The sequence below is a fragment of the Heteronotia binoei genome, chromosome 5, assembly GCF_032191835.1.
Source record: "Heteronotia binoei isolate CCM8104 ecotype False Entrance Well chromosome 5, APGP_CSIRO_Hbin_v1, whole genome shotgun sequence".
Taxonomy (NCBI): Eukaryota; Metazoa; Chordata; class Lepidosauria; order Squamata; family Gekkonidae; genus Heteronotia; species Heteronotia binoei.
In genome coordinates, this window is record NC_083227.1 from 12,626,194 (window position 1) to 12,644,987 (window position 18,794).

At 44.8% G+C, this 18,794-nt stretch overlaps 1 protein-coding gene across 8 annotated transcripts in view; it reads right to left on the reverse strand.

The window, feature by feature from the left end:
• Positions 1–18,794, reverse strand: part of LOC132571063 (zinc finger protein 883-like) — a 661,721-nt gene that overhangs the window by 269,966 nt on the left and 372,961 nt on the right. Inside the window, exons 2-5 of one of the 8 annotated variants that reach the window (XM_060237704.1) lie at positions 15,226–15,308; positions 14,153–14,282; positions 9,709–9,798; positions 3,192–5,419 (exon numbers count right to left, since the gene is read on the reverse strand). The exons of 6 other annotated variants lie outside the window; for them this stretch is intronic. In XM_060237704.1, coding sequence (XP_060093687.1) covers positions 3,210–5,419; positions 9,709–9,798; positions 14,153–14,282; positions 15,226–15,285 — 2,490 coding nt within the window. In that variant the 5' untranslated portion in view covers positions 15,286–15,308 and the 3' untranslated portion in view covers positions 3,192–3,209. Of the gene's footprint in view, positions 1–3,191; positions 5,420–9,708; positions 9,799–14,152; positions 14,283–15,225; positions 15,325–18,794 lie in introns of those variants that run through there. One more of the 8 variants, XM_060237715.1, reaches the window with a different exon arrangement.

Here is an 18,794-nt window from a genome sequence, read left to right on the forward strand (position 1 = left end):
TTGTTTTATTGTTTTACTGTTTTATTGTTTAAATTGTGTAATTTTATGTATTTTAAAACCTAATCCTATGTTAGAATTTTTGTGTTGTGAGCCGCCCTGAACCGCTTCGGTGGGGAGGGTGGGCTATAAATCGAATAAAATGAAATGAAAAATGAATGAAATTGCGAGAGCTATGGCTGACCCAAGGCCATTCCAGCAGCTGCAAGTGGAGGAGTGGGGAATCAAACCCGGTTCTCCCAGATAAGAGTCCGCACACTAGTCTACACCAAACCTATCTTAAAGGCAGAGAAGACAAGGGGTGCAGAAAAGTGACTGTTGAACATGGCTGAGCTAACTTCGGACAGCAACAGGTCTTGTGGAAGAGAGGGGGTGGCATTCCGCTCTGCACAGCACTATCCCAGTTGTTGCACCATATGAGGCATGGTGGTGGTAGAAAGTGTCACGCTGCTTTCTTGCTACTCCTAGATCCGCCTGCAGTTTTGGATACGGTAGATGACACCATCCTCTTGAGGCATTTGGAGGCAGAAGTAGGTATCAGGCGATGTGACTTGGTCTGATGTGAAGCATTCTTCAAGGACCAGACGCTAAGTCAGGGGTATCAAACACGCAGCCCGAACGCCGAATCAGTCCCTCAGAGGGCTCCTATCAGATCCCTGATCAACCAACTGTCATCTGCTTCCTTCTCCCTCTCTTGCTTCCATCCTGCATCCCAGCTTTGCCAGGCTCGCTCAATCGCACCAGAGCTACAGAGCAAAACCTCTATTTTCTCCATTCGCTGAGGCTCCTCCCTTGGGGAGGAAGGGGGGGGATAGCTTGCTTTGCCAGGCTCTCTCAATCGCACAGCAGAGCTACTGAGCCAAGCCTCTTTCTTCTATTGGCTGAAGCTCCTTCCCTTCCTGGTCCCCTGGGGAAGGAAGGAAAGCTTTCTTTCCCCAGCTCCCTGGATCCCATGAGAGAAATACAAAGAAAACACCTTTAAGACCAATAAGTCCTTATTTTTTAATCTTTTTTTTTTTTAAATTTACTTGTGTTTGTCTGTGTCCTTTGTATCTCTGCCACCTGGCACTACATTTTATGACAACCACGACCCGGCCCCATGTCAGATTTGGCCCTCATAAGAAATGAGTCCGACCCCCCACCCCCTGCTCTAAGTCTTGCCAAAGGAAACCAGCTACGTTTCATGAAGGAGCCGACTTGTGGCGTCCTGCATGTGCAATCTTCACCTCTATGTATTTTTACCAAGTTCTTTTTGAATGCTAGCCAGAGAAAGCTTCGTTCTGGAACTCTCAGATACCTCTGAAAGATGGGGGAGGGAGGGAATAAGAATGAAAGAGAAGCCATGTTGGATCAAGCCAATGCCTCATCCAGTTTGATATTCTTTGTCATACAGTGGCCAAAACCCAGGTTCCATTAGGAGTAGTCCTAGTTGATCCCAGCGATTCTGTGTCTGTTTTAGCCCCAATGGGCCATGCTGAAGCAGTAAGAAACAGATTCAGTAATTTAACTAAGTATATAGTTTATTGAAGCATAATTCTTGATTATTCTCAGAATACAGGGAATTTCAGAGGCAGTAATGCTCAGAATAGAATCAATACACACAATGAAAGTCAAAGCCACAGTTAACCAGGCAGCCAGTCTACTGTAATATACTCTACATGGGTTCACCCTTGAAGACAGAATCTCCAGCTGGTACGGAATGTTGCAGCTTGATTAGAATTTGGGGTGAGGCACAGAATGAAACATATCTAAGTTGCTCCTTTTGAGATTGTTTAGTTTTCCAGTTTATGTCAAGGCACTGGCTATCACTGACAAAGCCTTTCAGGGCTCAAGGTCTACAGGACTGCTTCTCTCAAGATACTGTTACAACTGCTTTGCTCATCTGTGGAAAGATAATGGGCGAGACGGAGAGCAACACATACAGAACGATTGCCTCATGGGGCTCCCAGCTGGGGGAATGTCCTGCACAATAAATAGGAAGACCCCCAGAATTCTTATTTATTTTATTAGATTTATATCCCAGCCTCTCCACAAGCATTCCACAGGTGTGAGAGAGAATGCAGTGGGTAGCCATGTTGTCTGTCTATGCTAGTAAAGAAGAGCATAAGCTAGTAGAACCTGGAAAACTAAATTTGTGGCAGGGTAAGAGCTTTCATGAGTCACAGCTCACTTCTTCAGCTATCGAGACAGGAATCTTTTTTTTCCACTGAAACAGACCAGTAAGACAGCACTCTTGACAGAAACCAGGCTGTTTTCTCATTTCCCAGTCTACTTCTCTTTGATGGAATGTCTTTCCACATGCCACTTTCTCCTCAATGTGCATTCTTTCATGGCATCTAAGTCTACTCTTAGGACTGAAGTATCTCTCACACTGTACATTTATATGGTTTCTCCCCTGTGCGAATTCTCTGACAGAATGTTAACATTCTTCTATTGAAAGCCTTATCCACACTCCAGTCGTTCATATGGTCTCTCCTGTGTGAATTGTTTGATGGAAAGTTAGACTATCCTTCCATTTAAAACTTTTCCCATATTCCTGGCATGTATATGGTCTCTCCCCAGTGTGAATTTGTTTATGGTATGTAAGGCTTCTTTTACGACTAAAGCCTTTTCCACACTGCAAGCATATATTAGGGTTCTCTCCGTGTGAATTCTTTGATGAAATCTTAACGTATTCTTCTCTCGAAAGCTTTTCCCATACTGCAGCATTTATGTGGTTTCTCCACTGTACGAATTTTGTCATGGTATGTAAGGCCTCCATTGTTACTAAAACACTTTCCACATTGAAGGCATCTATATGGGTTCTCCGTTGCGTGAATTTTTTGATGGAAAGTTAACATACTATTCTGTTGAAAGCTTTTCCTACCCTCTCATTTATATAGTTTCTCCCGTGCAAATTCTGTCATGGCACATGCTAATTATCTTGCGACTTAAAGCGTTCCCACACGCATGCATTTATATGGCTTCTCTCCTGTGTGAACTCTTTGATGTAGATTTAAAGTACCCCTCCTTATAAGCTGTTCCCCACACGCTAGACATTTATACGGTTTCTCCCCTATATGAATTATCTCATGGCAAGCAAGGCCTTCTTTGCTAAAACACTTCTCACACTCCAAAAATTTGTATGGTTTCTCTCCTGTGTGACATCTTTGATGAAAATTTAAAGAACCCTTCCGTAGAAAGCTTTCCCCACACTCTAGACATTTATATGGTTACTCCACTGTATGAATTCTCTCATGGCGAGTAAGGCTTCCTTTCCTACTAAAACACTTTCCACACTCCGAACATTTATATGGCTTCTCTCCTGTGTGAATTCTTCGATGGGAAGTTAACTTACCGTTCTGCCGAAAGCTTTTCCCACACTCCAAACAGTTATATGGTTTCTCCCCTGTATGACTTTTTTCATGGTAAGTGAGACTTATCTTGCGACAAAAGGCTTTCCCACACTCCAGACATTTATATGGTTTCTCCCCTTTGTGAATGCTGCCATGGTAAGTGAGGCTTGACTTACGACTAAAAGCTTTCCCACACTCAAGGCACTGATATGGCTTTTCTCCCGTGTGAATTCTTTGGTGGGAAATTAAAATATTTTTCCGTAGAAAGCTTTTTCCACACTCCAAACAGTTATATGGTTTCTCCCCTGTATGACTTTTTTCATGGTAAGTGAGACTTACATTGCGACAAAAGGCTTTCCCACACTCCAGACATTTATATGGTTTCTCCCCTTTGTGAATGCTGCCATGGTAAGTGAGGCTTGACTTACGACTAAAAGCTTTCCCACACTCAAGGCACTGATATGGCTTTTCTCCCGTGTGAATTCTTTGGTGGGAAATTAAAATATTTTTCCGTAGAAAGCTTTTCCCACACTCCAAACAGTTATATGGTTTCTCCCCTGTATGACTTTTTTCATGGTAAGTGAGACTTATCTTGTGACAAAAGGCTTTCCCACACTCCAGACATTTATATGGTTTCTCCCCTTTGTGAATTCTGTCATGGTAAGTGAGGCTTAACTTACGACTAAAAGCTTTCCCACACTCAAGGCATTGATATGGCTTTTCTCCCTTGTGAATTCTTTGGTGGGAAATTAAAGTATACTTCCATAGAAAGCTTTTCCCACACTCCAAACAGTTATATGGTTTCTCCCCTGTATGACTTCTTTCATGGTAAGTGAGACTTATCTTGCGACAAAAGGCTTTCCCACACTCCAGACATTTATATGGTTTCTCCCCTTTGTGAATTCTGTCATGGTAAGTGAGGCTTAACTTACGACTAAAAGCTTTCCCACACTCAAGGCATGGATATGGCTTTTCTCCTTTGTGAATTCTTTGGTGGGAAATTAAATTATTCTTCTGTAGAAAGCTTTTCTCGCACTCCAAACAGTTATATGGTTTCTCCCCTGTATGACTTCTTTCATGGTAAGTGAGACTTATCTTGCGACAAAAGGCTTTCCCACACTCCAGACATTTATATGGTTTCTCCCCTTTGTGAATTCTGTCATGGTAAGTGAGGCTTAACTTACGACTAAAAGCTTTCCCACACTCAAGGCATGGATATGGCTTTTCTCCTTTGTGAATTCTTTGGTGGGAAATTAAATTATTCTTCTGTAGAAAGCTTTTCTCGCACTCCAAACAGTTATATGGTTTCTCCCCTGTATGACTTCTTTCATGGTAAGTTAGACTTATCTTGCGACAAAAGGCTTTCCCACACTCCAGACATTTATATGGTTTCTCCCCTTTGTGAATGCTGCCATGGTCAGTGAGGGTTAACTTACGACTAAAAGCTTTCCCACACTCAAGGCATTTATACGGCTTTTCTCCCTTGTGAATTCTTTGGTGGGAAATTAAATTATTCTTCTGTAGAAAGCTTTTCTCACACTCCAAGCATTTATGTGGTTTCTCCCCTGTATGACTTCTTTCATGGTAAGTGAGACTTACCTTGCGACAAAAGGCTTTCCCGCACTCTAGGCATTTATATGGCTTCTCTCCTGTGTGAATACTTTGATGGAAATTTAAAGTACCCTTCCGTAGAAAGCTTTTCCCACACTCTAGACATTTATAAGGCTTCTCCCCTATGTGAATTCTTTCGTGGTAAGGAAGGCCTGCTTTGCTACTAAAGGACTCCAGGCATGTATTTGGCTTCTGTCCTGTGTGGATTCTCCTATAATACATAAATCTTCCATTTTGTTTGAAGCTTTCCCCGCATTTGAGGTAGTTATATGGTTTCTTCCCTTTGTGGCTTCTCTGATGTGAAGTCGGTCTTCCCCTCTGATGAAAGTTGCTGCCACGATCCAGGCAGTCCTGTGGTTTCTCCCCTCTACGAGTTCTTTGATGAGAAGTAACGTTGTCACTCCAACTGAGCTTCTTCCCACCATCCAGGCTTTCGTAATTTTTTGTCTCTCCCTGTATTCTCTGCGTATCCCTGGCTGAAAAAAGAGATACTTGTCAGGACATGGTGAAAAATGAGCGGGAACGTTAGAGGATGAATTACATTAACTGTGGCAGAGAATACATGAATTCAAAAGCTTGGTGTCTAGACACACTTTCAAAGGCCTTTGTTGGTTCTCTGATAGCTTATATTGTACTAAAGGATCAGTAGTTTATTTTATTTATTTATTTATTTATTAGACTTATATCCTGCACTCCCCGCCTAGCCAGGCTCAGGGTGGCTCATATTCAAGGTCATAAAAAGCAGTATTAATATAGGAAAGGAAAGGTCCCCTGTGCAAGCATCAGTCGTTTCCGACTCTAGGGTGACGCTGCTTTCACACCGTTTTCACAGCAGACCTTTTTACGGGGTGGTTTGCCATTGTCTTCCCCGGTCTTCTACGCTTTCCCCCAGCAAGCTGGGCCCTCCTTTGACCAACCTCGGAAGGATGGAAGGCTGAGTCAACCTGGAGCTGGCTACCTGGAAACCCAGCTACCACCAGGATCGAACTTGGGTCGTGAGCAGAGAGTTCAGACTGCAGTACTTTAGTACTGCTGCTTTACCACTCTGCACCCCAGGGGTGGGGGGGCAGTGCATGCAGTTGTAAGGGGGAAGGTTATACCTTCTGCTTTCCACGTGTGCTGACATCTTGCATTAATGACGTTGCAACAGATCAGGAGTCAGATTACATACAGCTATAGCTTTCCCCTGGTTTCTCCAGTTAGGTCATAGCTGTATTCATAGCTAAGGTTTCTGTTGGGGTTCTTTTGCAACACATGAATTAATTTATAACGTGTATTTGATAGGTCACTCATGCAGTTTGGAATTCACCATCAAAGGCTTGCTTGCTGGTCAAGGTGCTATTGCAATCTAGTAACAGAATATATTGACATTACAGTCAATACTGGCTGTCGTATTAAAAGAAAAATCCCATGGTCACAATAGAGTATTCGAGGTGGGCCAGTGGGTATCTATTTGGGCCAGATGGCATAATATCTGTTGCCAAGTCAAGTCAAGATAGCCTTTATCGGCATTTTATATATATATCAGAGCAAATTGGTTAAAAAAAAAAAAGATAAAAACCAGTATTAATATAGGAAAGGAAAGGTCCCCTGTGCAAGCACCAGTCGTTTCTGACTCTGGGGTGACGCTGCTTTCACAACGTTTTCACAACAGACTTTTTACGGGGTAGGTTTGCCATTGCCTTCCCCAGTCTTTTACACTTTCCCCCCAGCAAGCTGGGTCCTCCTTTGACCGACCTCGGAAGGATGGAAGGCTGAGTCAACCTCGAGCCGGCGACCTGAACCCAGCTTCCGCTGGGATCGAAAGGTCGTGAACAGAGAGCTCTGACTGCAGGACTGCAGCTTTGCCATAAGCCAAGCATAAAAATAAAATGCAACATAGATAAAATATCTAAAACATATCGTAAAACGATGTTCAGGTGCTATTTCGATCTAGTAACAGAACAAATTGACATTACAGTCGATACTGGCTGTCGTATTAAAAGAAAAATCCCAGGGTCACAACAAAGTATTTGAGGTGGGCCAATTGGTATCTGTTTGGGCCAGACGGAATAATATCTGTTGTCAAGTCAAGTTAGCCTTTATTGGCATAATATATATAGATATATATATCAGAGCAAATTGGATGAAAAAAAGATAAAATGGAACGATTGCGTACATCTACATCAGGCAAAGCATAAACATAAAACTATTTCTACGAGATCCTCTGACGTGCCTTTAAAACAGAATAAAGAAACTTAGCCACTTTCTCAGTGACACTAGCTGAAGTATCGTTCAAAAGTCTGTAGACCTTAAGTGCATCAGAGCAATCAACCATGCTAACTAAAAGAGGATGTAAATACTTGTGACGAAGATCTGTATACCAGCAGTGGCCAATGGCAGCTCTCCAGATGTTTTTTGCCTTCCATCAGCCCCAGCCATTGGCCATGCTGGCTGGGGCTGATGGGAGTTGTAAGCAAAAAACATCTGGAGAGCTACCGTTGGCCACCCCTGCTGTATAAAAATTACAATAAAGAAGAATACGAGTAATTGACTCCACGCATTTTTGCGTACAGAGTCAATATCTGACTGAGCAGGCTGTCTTGTTAAATCTGCCATAAAGAAAGGCAGAGGGCACGGCGTTGCATCTGGCAAGGGAAAAAGCTCTACGCTGCTGTGGCACCTGCAAGACGGATAGATATGAGGCCATTTCCCCAGTACTAAGAGAAATCTCAAAACTCAGTGGGAAACAAGTTTTCTAAGCCAGAATATATAGGTCTTGGCGCTCAGTATCTACCAACCTGTTTTTAATTTGTTGGACTGCGGTGGTAAAAGACAGCATGGACAATAGTTTTAGGGATAAACCCATTGCTTTGATTTTTCTCTCAATATGTGCTGACCAACTTGACAAATTCAATTCAGAGAGCATTTGAGAGATAAAGCTCCCCTGTTCAGAGTTGTAGGGCAAGCGCCACCAGAATTTGAAGGTCATGGGCCATGCACTAGTAACCATTAAAGACATGCCAGTTTCTAAGCAGATTACTGCATATGGGACACATTTTGGCATGCCCAGAATTTTACGCAAGAATTTGGATTGGATATGTTCGATAGCACATTCAAAAAATCCAATCCAGATTGGGATGCCATACAGAAGTTGTGAAATCACTTTGGCTTTGAATATTTTTTATGGCAGCTGACACAAATTGGTGACCTCTGCCATAAAAAAGCGAGCATCGTAGATTTCAGCTCAGAAATCCCTGGCGGAAGAGAACATAAGAGAAGCCATGTTGGATCAGGCCAATGGCCCATCCAGTCCAACACCCTGTGTCACATAAGAACATAAGAGAAGCCATGTTGGATCAGGCCAATGGCACATCCAGTCCAACACTCTGTGTCACATAAGAACATAAGAGAAGCCATGCTGGATCAGGCCAATGGCCCCTCCAGTCCAACATTCTGTGTCACAGAAGAACATAAGAGAAGCCCTGTTGGATCAGGCCAATGGCCCCTCCAGTCCAACATTCTGTGTCACAGAAGAACATAAGAGAAGCCCTGTTGGATCAGGCTAATGGCCCATCCAGTCCAACATTCTGTGTCACAGAAGAACATAAGAGAAGCCCTGTTGGATCAGGCCAATGGCCCATGCAGTCCAACACTCTGAGTCACATAAGAACATAAGAGAAGCCATGTTGGATCAGGCCAATAGCCCATCCAGTCCAACACTCTGAGTCACATAAGAACATAAGAGAAGCCATGTTGGATCAGGCCAATGGCCCATCCATTACAACACTCTGTGTCACATAAGAACATAAGAGAAGCCATGTTGGATCAGGCCAATGGCTCATCCTGTCCAACACTGTGTGTCACATAAGAGAAGCCATGTTGGATCAGGCCAATGGCTCATCCTGTCCAACACTGTGTGTCACATAAGAGAAGCCATGTTGGATCAGGCCAATGGCCCATCCAGTCCAACACTCTGTGTCACATAAGAACATAAGAGAAGCCATGTTGGATCACGCCAATGGCCCATCCAGTCCAACACTCTGTGTCACATAAGAACATAAGAGAAGCCATGTTGGATCAGGCCAATGGCTCATCCTGTCCAACACTGTGTGTCACATAAGAGAAGCCATGTTGGATCAGGCCAATGGCCCATCCAGTCCAACACTCTGTGTCACACAGTGGCCAATATGTGTGTGTGCATGTGTATATATATATATACACACAAAAAGTGCCGCTTTGCAGACCCTGCGGAACTGTGTGAGCTCTCGCAGGGCCCTAACCTCTTCCGGAAGCTCATTCCACCAGTAAGGAGCCGCAACCAAATAGGCCCTGGATCTGGTCATCTTGAGCCGGGCTTCTTTGACGCTGGGGATCGAGAGCAGGTTCTGAGACCCTGACCGAAGTACCTTCTGGGGTACATGTGGGGAGAGGCGGTCCCTAAGGTGTACAAGTCCCTGGCCATATAGGGCTTTAAAGGTGATAACCAGCACCTTAAAACGAATCCGGTAAGCAATAGGTAACCAGCGCAGCGCTTTCAGCACAGGCTGAACGTGCTTCCGTAAGGGGAGCCCCATTAACAGCCTGTTCAGAAGGGCTTCTCAAAAACGAAGCCACAAGTCACTGAATTTCACCTCAGGCAGCGATGCAGGCTACCCCTACAGGCATCTTTCTGGCCCTCTCCCCAGCTCTTTGGAGGTGAACCGCTTCTTAGGATAAGGAAGGTCACCGAAACCCACCAGCCCCTAGGAAAGAAGCAAAAGAAATGCGCTGTCTCACCACTGACCTGCCAATCCTTTCTCTTCAGCTGAGAATGATAAGAAATGCTCTTCACCTTCCAGCCAGGAGATGAGGTCAGGTTTGGCCATCACTGGTCCTTTTCATCATAAAAAAAGAACAGAAAATTATAATTCTGCTCTGAGAACAGGGGTGGAATTCTAGCAGGAGCTCCTTTGCATATTAGGCCACACCTCCCTGATGTAGCCAATCCTCCTGGAGTTTACAGAAGGCCCCATACTAAGAGCCCTGTAAGCTTTTGGAGGATTGGCTACGTCAGGGGAATGTAGCTCCTGCTAAAATTCCACCCCCGTCTGTGAGCATCAGTTTGGCTCCTCCAAGCCAACTTGACTATACTCCCATAGGCACAACAGACAAGGAAGAGGAGTGTGGTGGAGTACGGTTGAAGGCTGAGGTTTATTATAACAGTCATAGACCAGATAAAAAGCACAACTCTATCAAAAATTTTTTACAAAGTAAAATATACAAATCTATCAGAGGTATACTACTAAAATACATGTCCATATAGACTACAGCAGCGTTAAAATGTGGATAAAATTTTAGTATTCAGCAGCAGTCATTTGTAATAGTCTACATTATAAAGCCTACACCAAAAGAAAAAGCTCCTATTATCTAAAACTATTCTTCTGTTTGATCTCTTGGGCGCAAAACCTAGCCATCACTCTAGTGATTGTTGGTATTTCATCAATCAACAATTTCCCCAGAGATATCTTATCTGTTAGCACCTTGAGACAGTTCTAAGATAGGGAGAATTGTCTTGTCCCTAACTTCCTTATAGAGGGGTCAACGAATGAGAATACGTGTGGGGGAGTATTGGACAAGTAGAGGAAATGATCACCCAGCGATCTTTCTATTCTTGATAAAAAGAATCCGTCAGTCTATCAACAACATTTTTTAAAACAAAATCATCACAACTGATATCTTCTTCTGGAGAACAAGAGAGGGTCAGATTTAGGAGTCTGGAGAACAAGAGAGGGTCAGATTTAGGAAGCATCTTAAACAGCTGGGCTGCAAGTCTTCTGGCCCTTTCCAAATCACCCAGATGCTAAGAGCATAATAGAAGCCATGCTGCAGCAGGCCAATGGCCCATCTAGTCCAGCACTCACTAACACACATTGGACAAAAGCAAGGTGTCATCAGGAACTCCAGAAGGTCCCTCACTGCCCCCCGTATGTTTATCCAATCCCCACTTGAATCTGTTTACGCTTGTAGAAGACTGCAAATTTATACCCTGCCCTTCTCTCTGAATCAGAGACTCAGAGAGGCTCCTGTATCTTCTCCCCCGACAACAGACACCCTGTGAGGTGGGTGGGGCTGAGAGGGCTCTCACAGCAGCTGCCCTTTCAGGGACAACTCCTTTGATAGCTATGGCTAACCCAAGGCCATCCAGCAGCTGCAAGTGGAGGAGTGGGGAATCAAACCCGGTTCTCTCAGATAAGAGTCCGCACTCTTAACCACTACACCAAACAAGCTGTTGACGCTGCAGTGAATATTATGAGCTAATCACTCTGCTATCCCTATAAACGTCACCTGGATCACATCTGTTGGGCCATATCAGGTCTTTCTGTTGCATGAAAAACAGCAGGGTCAGGTTCTGCCCCCCAAATAGGAGAGGTTTGTTTAGAGGAAACTTTTCAACAATTTCTAAGAGTTTTATGTTTCAAGCTCCCGCCAAAGCATCCATTTGGAAACCTAAAACACTCCATAGCAGGGATGGCCAAACTGTGGCTCTTTCACACATGATGTGTGGCTCTTGAAGTCCCCACCACCCTGTTGGTGGCTTGGAGAAAGCATTCGATGTTAAAGTTGTTTTCTTTCCACCTCTCTCTCCCTCCCTTCATCCATTTTCCTTCCTTGCGGCTCTCAAACATCTGATGTCTTAGTCTGTGTGGCTCTTACCTTAAGCAAGTTTGGCCACCCTTGCTCCAGAGCATTAGAGAATGCAGTAGAAATCATGAGTCTCCGTGGGAGACCACGCTACCACCTTTCCTCCCTTCCCTGTAAGCACTGGAGCGGCATCCTCCCATCTTGTGTAGACAGTGGCCAGATCGTGGTGTGGGCCCAACCTCCAGCCTCAAAGCCTGATCTTCTCTGAAGATAAAAGTCAATGGGCAACCTTTTCCAGATGTTGGGTGCATGATAATTAAAGAAAAGCCCACAGCAGTCAAAGAATTGAAAAAAACCAGGGCCAGCCCTGGTAAAGAATCCTCAATGTGGATGTTGGAAGTCTCTCAGAACCAGCAGTCCAGGTGAGAACTTATGAACCAGCTGAGAACTTATGAAGCCAGCAGAAAAGGCACCCATGTCTCCCCCAATTAGGGTGGCCAAGTCCAATTCAAGAAATATCTGGGGACTTTGGAGGTGGAGCCACGAGACATTGGGGGTGGAGTCAGGAGACATTGGGGGTGGAGCCAGGGTGTGACAAAGGGAGCTCTGGCCATCACATTTAAAGGGACTGCACACCTTTGGAAATGCCTTCCTTCCATTGGAAATAATGAAGGATAGGGGAACCTTCTTTTGGGGCTCGTAGAATTGGACCCCCCCGGGTCCAATCTTTTTAAGAATTTGGGGGGGGGTATTTTGGGGAGAGGCACTGGATGCTATACTGCAAATCTCGTGCATCTACCTCAAAAAACAGCCCCCCCCCCCGAGCCCCAGATACCTATGGATCAATTCTCCATTATTTCCTATGGGAATAAGTCTCCATCGGGAACAATGGAGTTCCCGGCAGATATTTCCCTCCCCCCCACTTTCTGATAACCCTGAAGCGGGGGGAGGGCCTCCAAATCGGGGGATCCCCTGCCCCACCTGGGGATCGGCAACCCTACCCCCAACATCGCAGCACAGGTGAAATAAGGTCCCTTCTTGGATCTGCCCACTTTCTCCAACCCCATATTTCTCGGCAACCCCTCTGAAGGCCTCTCATGTGCTCCAAGGACTACTAGACAGAGCCTCACGTCTGTGCATGGAGAACTTTGAACCCTTTCCAGACGTGTAGACAGGGTGGCATTACTTAGCCAAAGGGCCTGGCCACATCCTTCCTCAACAGGGCTTGTGATAGAATTGTGACTTGTTGGGATTCACAGAACAAATTTCTTTCATAACTGTGAAACAAATACCTTAATGGCCTGAATTACCCTTTCTTTATGGATTGATGACAATGTACCTAAACTAACAAAAATTTTAATTGAATTTTTACTAGCAGCAGCATAAGCTGCTATAGCATCTAGAGCCAGTTTGGTGTAGTGGTTAAGTGTGTGGACTCTTATCTGGGAGAACCGGGTTTGATTCCCCACTCCTCCACTTGCACCTGCTGGAATGGCCTTGGGTCAGCCATAGCTCTGGCAGAGGTTGTCCTTGAAAGGGCAGCTGCTGTGAGAGCCCTATCCAGCCCCACCCACCTCACGGGGTGTCTGTTGTGGGGGAGGAAGGGAAAGGAGATTGTAGGCCGCTCTGAGCCTCTGTCCTTGAAAGGGCAGCTGCTGTGAGAGCCCTCTCAGCCCCACCCACCTCACAGGGGGTCTGTTGTGGGGGAGGAAGGGAAAGGAGATTGTAGGCCGCTCTGAGCCTCAGTCCTTGAAAGGGCAGCTGCTGTGAGAGCCCTCTCAGCCCCACCCACCTCACAGGGGGTCTGTTGTGGGGGAGGAAGGGAAAGGAGATTGTAGGCGGCTCTGAGCCTCTGTCCTTGAAAGGGCAGCTGCTGTGAGAGCCCTCTCAGCCCCACCCACCTCACAGGGGGTCTGTTGCGGGGGAGGAAGGGAAAGGAGATTGTAGGCAGCTCTGAGCCTCTGTCCTTGAAAGGGCAGCTGCTGTGAGAGTACTCTCAGCCCCACCCACCTCACAAGGTGTCTGTTGTGGGGGACAAAGATAAAGGAGATTGTGAGCTGCTCTGAGACTCTGAGATTTGGAGTGGAGGGCAGGATATAAATCCAATATTTTCTTCTTCTTCAATGTACCTAAACTAACAAAAAATTTAATTGATTTTTTTACTAGCAGCAGCAAAAGCTGCTATAGCATCTAGGTGGAAATGCAAATCACCACTATCAATTTCTTTGTGGTTTGATAACATCTGGAGATTTTTTGTTATGGAAAAAAACCTTGTACTATAATCAATATAGAGGAATTGCTGAGCGTAATTCTTTCCAGTGATTTTGTTACCCTTGTTAAATTATATGGTTTTAACGGATAAAGTTCCGAATCATGTATATCTCATAGATCTGCTGCAATCGTAATCTGATTATCTTAGTCACTTATCTTACAATTACGTATTTGATATTGTTATTACCCATAATGTGTTCATTTGTTTGGAGAATGCATTTATTTTATTAAAACAAGATTTAAATCTTAAAAAAAAAAGTAGCTACTTTCTAACTATGAACAAAGAAGAGTCTTTTAGCCACGCTCAAGAGAGTCAAGGAGCAAAGGATCCTCACCCAGAGAGGCCACGTTCCCATAATTCTCCAGCATGACTTCCTTGTAGAGAGCTCTCTGGGCTGGGCGCAGCAGGGCCCACTCCCCCGGGGTGAAATCCACGGCCACTTCCTCGAAGGACACTGGGGGATCCTGAAGGAGGAGGAAGAAAATAATTACTTTCATCAATTGAAAATTGGTGCATGAGATAAATTCAGACATGGACATTCAAATGATTCCTGAACAGCAGCATCCAGAAGGAAATCAGGACCCTGAGATTTCCCCTTCCCAGCTCCCCTTGGGGGCAGTGTGAGGACACAGGGCTGACACTCACAGAAGGCTACCAGCCAGATGCCCACTCTGGCTTCTTCCTCTTTTGACCCCTCTGCTTAACTTTTAGGTGGAAAGAGAAGAGAGAAGGATTTGAGCATACAAAAGCACACTGATTTCGGCAGAGAGGAGAGTCTTTTTAACTCTCTCTTGCTTGAAGTGTGAGCTGGGTGGGTAAGGCAAAAAGGGCACGATGAGGGGCGTATTGCGAAAAAACATAAAGACGAACAATAAACATTTCTTCAAATATATTAGAAACAGGAAACCAGCTAGAGAGGCAGTGGGGTTCTTGGATGACCAAGGGGTAAAAGGATTACTGAAGGATAGGGAAATGGCTGAGAAGCTGATTGCATTTTTTGCCTCTGTCTTCACTGTGGAAAATACAAAGAGCTTGCTCACTCCAGAACCGCCGATTTTGGAAGGGGTGTTGAAAGACTGGAGTCAGATTGAGTTGATGAGAGAGAAGGTCCTATGAAATTGTTAAAGTGTTTGGAGAGGGCAAAATTTGGGGAGGGAGCTCAGCAGAATCGTGATGCCAAAACTCCTGCTCTCGTCTCTGTATTCTGGAGATTTGTGAAGATTTCCAGGAGAGACTTGGCCTCACTTGGAGGTTGGTAGCCAGTATTTTATTGTCCCTGTTGAGGCCCCTCTGCACACATAATCAAAGACCAGCTTTGAGCAGAACCGAGGGCAAAGGGATTGATTCGGTAAGCCCTGTGACAGAGAAGAAACTGTTTCCATCTCCCCAGTGATCACACCCCCTTACTTGAGTAGGCCTCATGATGGATCTTTTCCCTCCACCACACGGTGATAGCGAAGAAAGCATCAAGGGTTTCTTTCCATTGCTGCCTGTGAGGATGAAAAAGACAAATTTTTGCCACACATAATTTCTGTTCCAGTCCCCAGAGTGACTATGTCTTCATGTTTGCTTCAGAGTACAATTCAAGTTTCTGGGGATAAGAACACAAGAACTATGCTGGATCAGACCAGTGGTCCATTCAGCCCAGCATCTCATAGCACAGGGGTGGCCAATGGTAGCTCTCCCGATGTCTTTTGCCTACAACTCCCATCAGCCCCAGCCAGCATGGCTGATTGCTGGGGCTGATGGGAATTGTAGGCAAAAAAACATCTGGAGAGCTACCGTTGGCCACCCCTGCCATAGCACACAGCAGCCAATCTGTTCCTCTGAAGGGCCAAAACCTAAGAACATAAACAGAGCCCTAGTCCAACATCCTGTCTCACACAGGAGCCAAACCAGTTCCTCTGGAGAGCCAACAATAGGGCTTAGAAGTCAAGGCCTTCATAAGAACATAACAGCCTTGCTGGATCAGACCAGCGGTCCATCTAGTCCGGTATCCTGTCTCACACAGGGGCCAAACCAGTTCCTCTGGAGGACCAACAACAGGGTAGGGAGGCTGAGGCCTTCATAAGAATATAAGAACATAAGAGAAGCCCTGTTGGTTCAGGCCAATGGCCCATCCAGTCCAACACTCTGCGTCACACTGTGGCTAATAGCCACTGATGGACCTCTGCTCCATATTTTTATCTAACCCCCTCTTGAAGCTGGCTATGCTCCTGTGGCAGTGAATTCCACATGTTAACCACCCTTTGGGTGAAGAAGTACTTCCTTCTATCCGTTTTAACCTGACTGCTCAGCAATTTCATTGAATGCCCACGAGTTCTTCTATTGTGAGAAAGGGAGAAAAGTACGTACTCCTTTCTCTACTTTCTCTATCCCGTGCATAATCTTGTATAAGAGCCCTGCTGGGTCAGATCAGTGCTCCATCCAGTCCAGCATACTGTCTCACACAGGGGCCAGCTAGTTCCTCTGGAGGGCCGACAACAGGGCAAAGAGGCCTTAGATATTGCCTTCTGCCTTTGGGATTCAGAGGCTTAGTGCCACTGAACGTGGATGTTCACCTCAGAAGAATGATTTGGTTTATTCAGTTTTTAGACCTTGCTGTTCACTCAGAGTGGCATACAGCCTGCTTCCCTTTCTCTCTGTGAGGTGGGTGGGATTAAGAGAGTACTGAGAGAACTGTGACTCATCCAAGGACACCCAAATGGCTGCATGTGGAGGAGCAGTGGATCAAACCCGGTTTTCCAGATTAGAGTCCACCGCTCGTAATCACTGCACCAAACTAGCTCTAAACTGAAAAATCTCAGAGTCTTCAGCTTTTCCTTTTAGGAAAGGGATTCCAACCCCTGATCATCTTGGTCGCCTTCCTCTGTACTTTTTTCAGCTTTGCGATGTCCTTTTTGAGATACAGTGGTCAAGGAAGATTCCAGAATCTTTGGTCCAATCTCTCCCCATCCCAGTCATCCTTTATGGGAGAACCTTCCCCCCCTCTTTCTTACTCATCCATCTTCCTCCCAGCCTCATCAAATTCATCCCTGGGTGTTGAGTCCCTGAGGCTGTGAGAGGCCACCTCAGTCTCTTCGACATTTTGACAAGATACAAGGAGGTGGGAGAATCAAGCCCTAATTTGGGAAACTAACCATGTTCCTCATTTTGGGCAGGAGCTCACAGGAGCAGAGCTCCAGAACCTCTAAATTTTACTGTTCTTTCTTTCTCCGCCCCCCCCCCCCCAAAAAAATACTTGCTTCTGGGTTCCATTGTTCAAACCCCCTGTGAGAGTTTTGCTGAACTCTTTAGATCTGGCACACTTTCTAATACTTTCCTGCACAAAAAATGGAGAAATAACCAAAATGTATAAAACAGACGGATGGAAATCTTCCTCAATCCACTGTGGCCAGATAGGAAAAAATAATTTGAACAGTATGATGGGAGCAGCTTTCCCTCTAAACTGCAGAGTCTTGTGAGCAAAAATTCTACTTTGTGAGCTACTGGCATTAAAGTTGTGAGCTGCTGCATAGATTAGTATGCTCTGGAGCCATCCTTCCTGAGCTAAGACAAAAATGTGTGAGCTGGAGGCTAAAAATCTGTGAGCTAGCTCACGCTAACTCAGCTTAGAGGGGACACTGGATGGGAGTAAGATTTTATTATGACAATTATGATTCAGTCAGGAAATGGCTCAACACCTTTGCCAATCTGTTGGCTGCAACTGCCATGTTTTGTTATATTTGTAGTTTTATAACAGTATTTTATGCCTTTTATGTAGGATTTTACTGCCTTAAATGCTGGCTTAGGCAACGAATAAATAATTTATTTATTAAGGGAAGAAACAAAGAGGTCTAGACAGGGTTTTTAGTTTATCCTCGGTCTTAACACTAATTTTACATCGTCAGTGTCTTAAAGTCTGTATTCGTATTTTATGTATATTTTAGGTGGTATCATGTTTTAGTGTATAACAAGTATTGCATATTTATATCACCTTTTATTGGTTATGAACTGGACTTTTATGAATTGTTTGCTGGTCTATGACTGTTATAAATAATTAATACTTGTACTTATTATGACAATTATAATTCAAGAAGCAATGGTAGATAGGTAGATAGGTAGATAGGTAGATAGGTAGATAGGTAGATAGATAGATAGGTAGGTAGGTAGGTAGGTAGGTAGGTAGGTAGGTAGGTAGGTAGGTAGGTAGATAGATAGATAGATAGATAGATAGATAGATAGATAGATAGATAGATAGATAGATAGATAGATAGATAGATAGATAGATAGATAGATGATAGATAGATGATAGATAGATAGATAGATAGATAGATGATAGATAGATAGATAGATAGATGGATGGATGCTGAGCTGATATAATTTAGTCCACCTTCCGGTGATGTCAGGGGTGTGTGGAATATGCCAATGAGTTGGGCTAATGCGCTCCAGCACCTCTTTTTTTCTGCCAAATGACCCATGTCCCTTAGAATGATAGAAGAACTCCCCGCATATAGAGAACCAGCATTACACGGGCCAACGTTTCTGCCTGCTGTCTCTGCTTTTGTGAATCAGTTCAGAGATGCAGGACTTCAAGGAACGCTGGGAGGGGGCCTCACCTCTTTTCTTCCCTCCAGCAACTGCACAGCCAACCCTGAAAAGATTCTGCAACTTTTGTGCATAATCTCTGGTAGGCTTGGGAGGGGGGAGCCCTGCCTTTCTGCACAGCCTACTCAAAGGAGTAGGATTTCTGAATGGAGGAGGAAAGAAAAAACGGCCCCAGAGACACAATTACCATTCAAAAGAGCCCACTAAGGACTCATTCATGAAATGCGCAAGCAGGCGCTTCCTAAAGGTCCACAAGAAAATACACTCAAGTTCCTCACCGCCAAATAAATGCCCCCATAAGAACATAAGAGAAGCCATGCTGGATCAGGTCAATGGCCCAGCCAGTCCAACACTCTGTGACACAGTGGCCAAAAAAACCAAGTGCCATC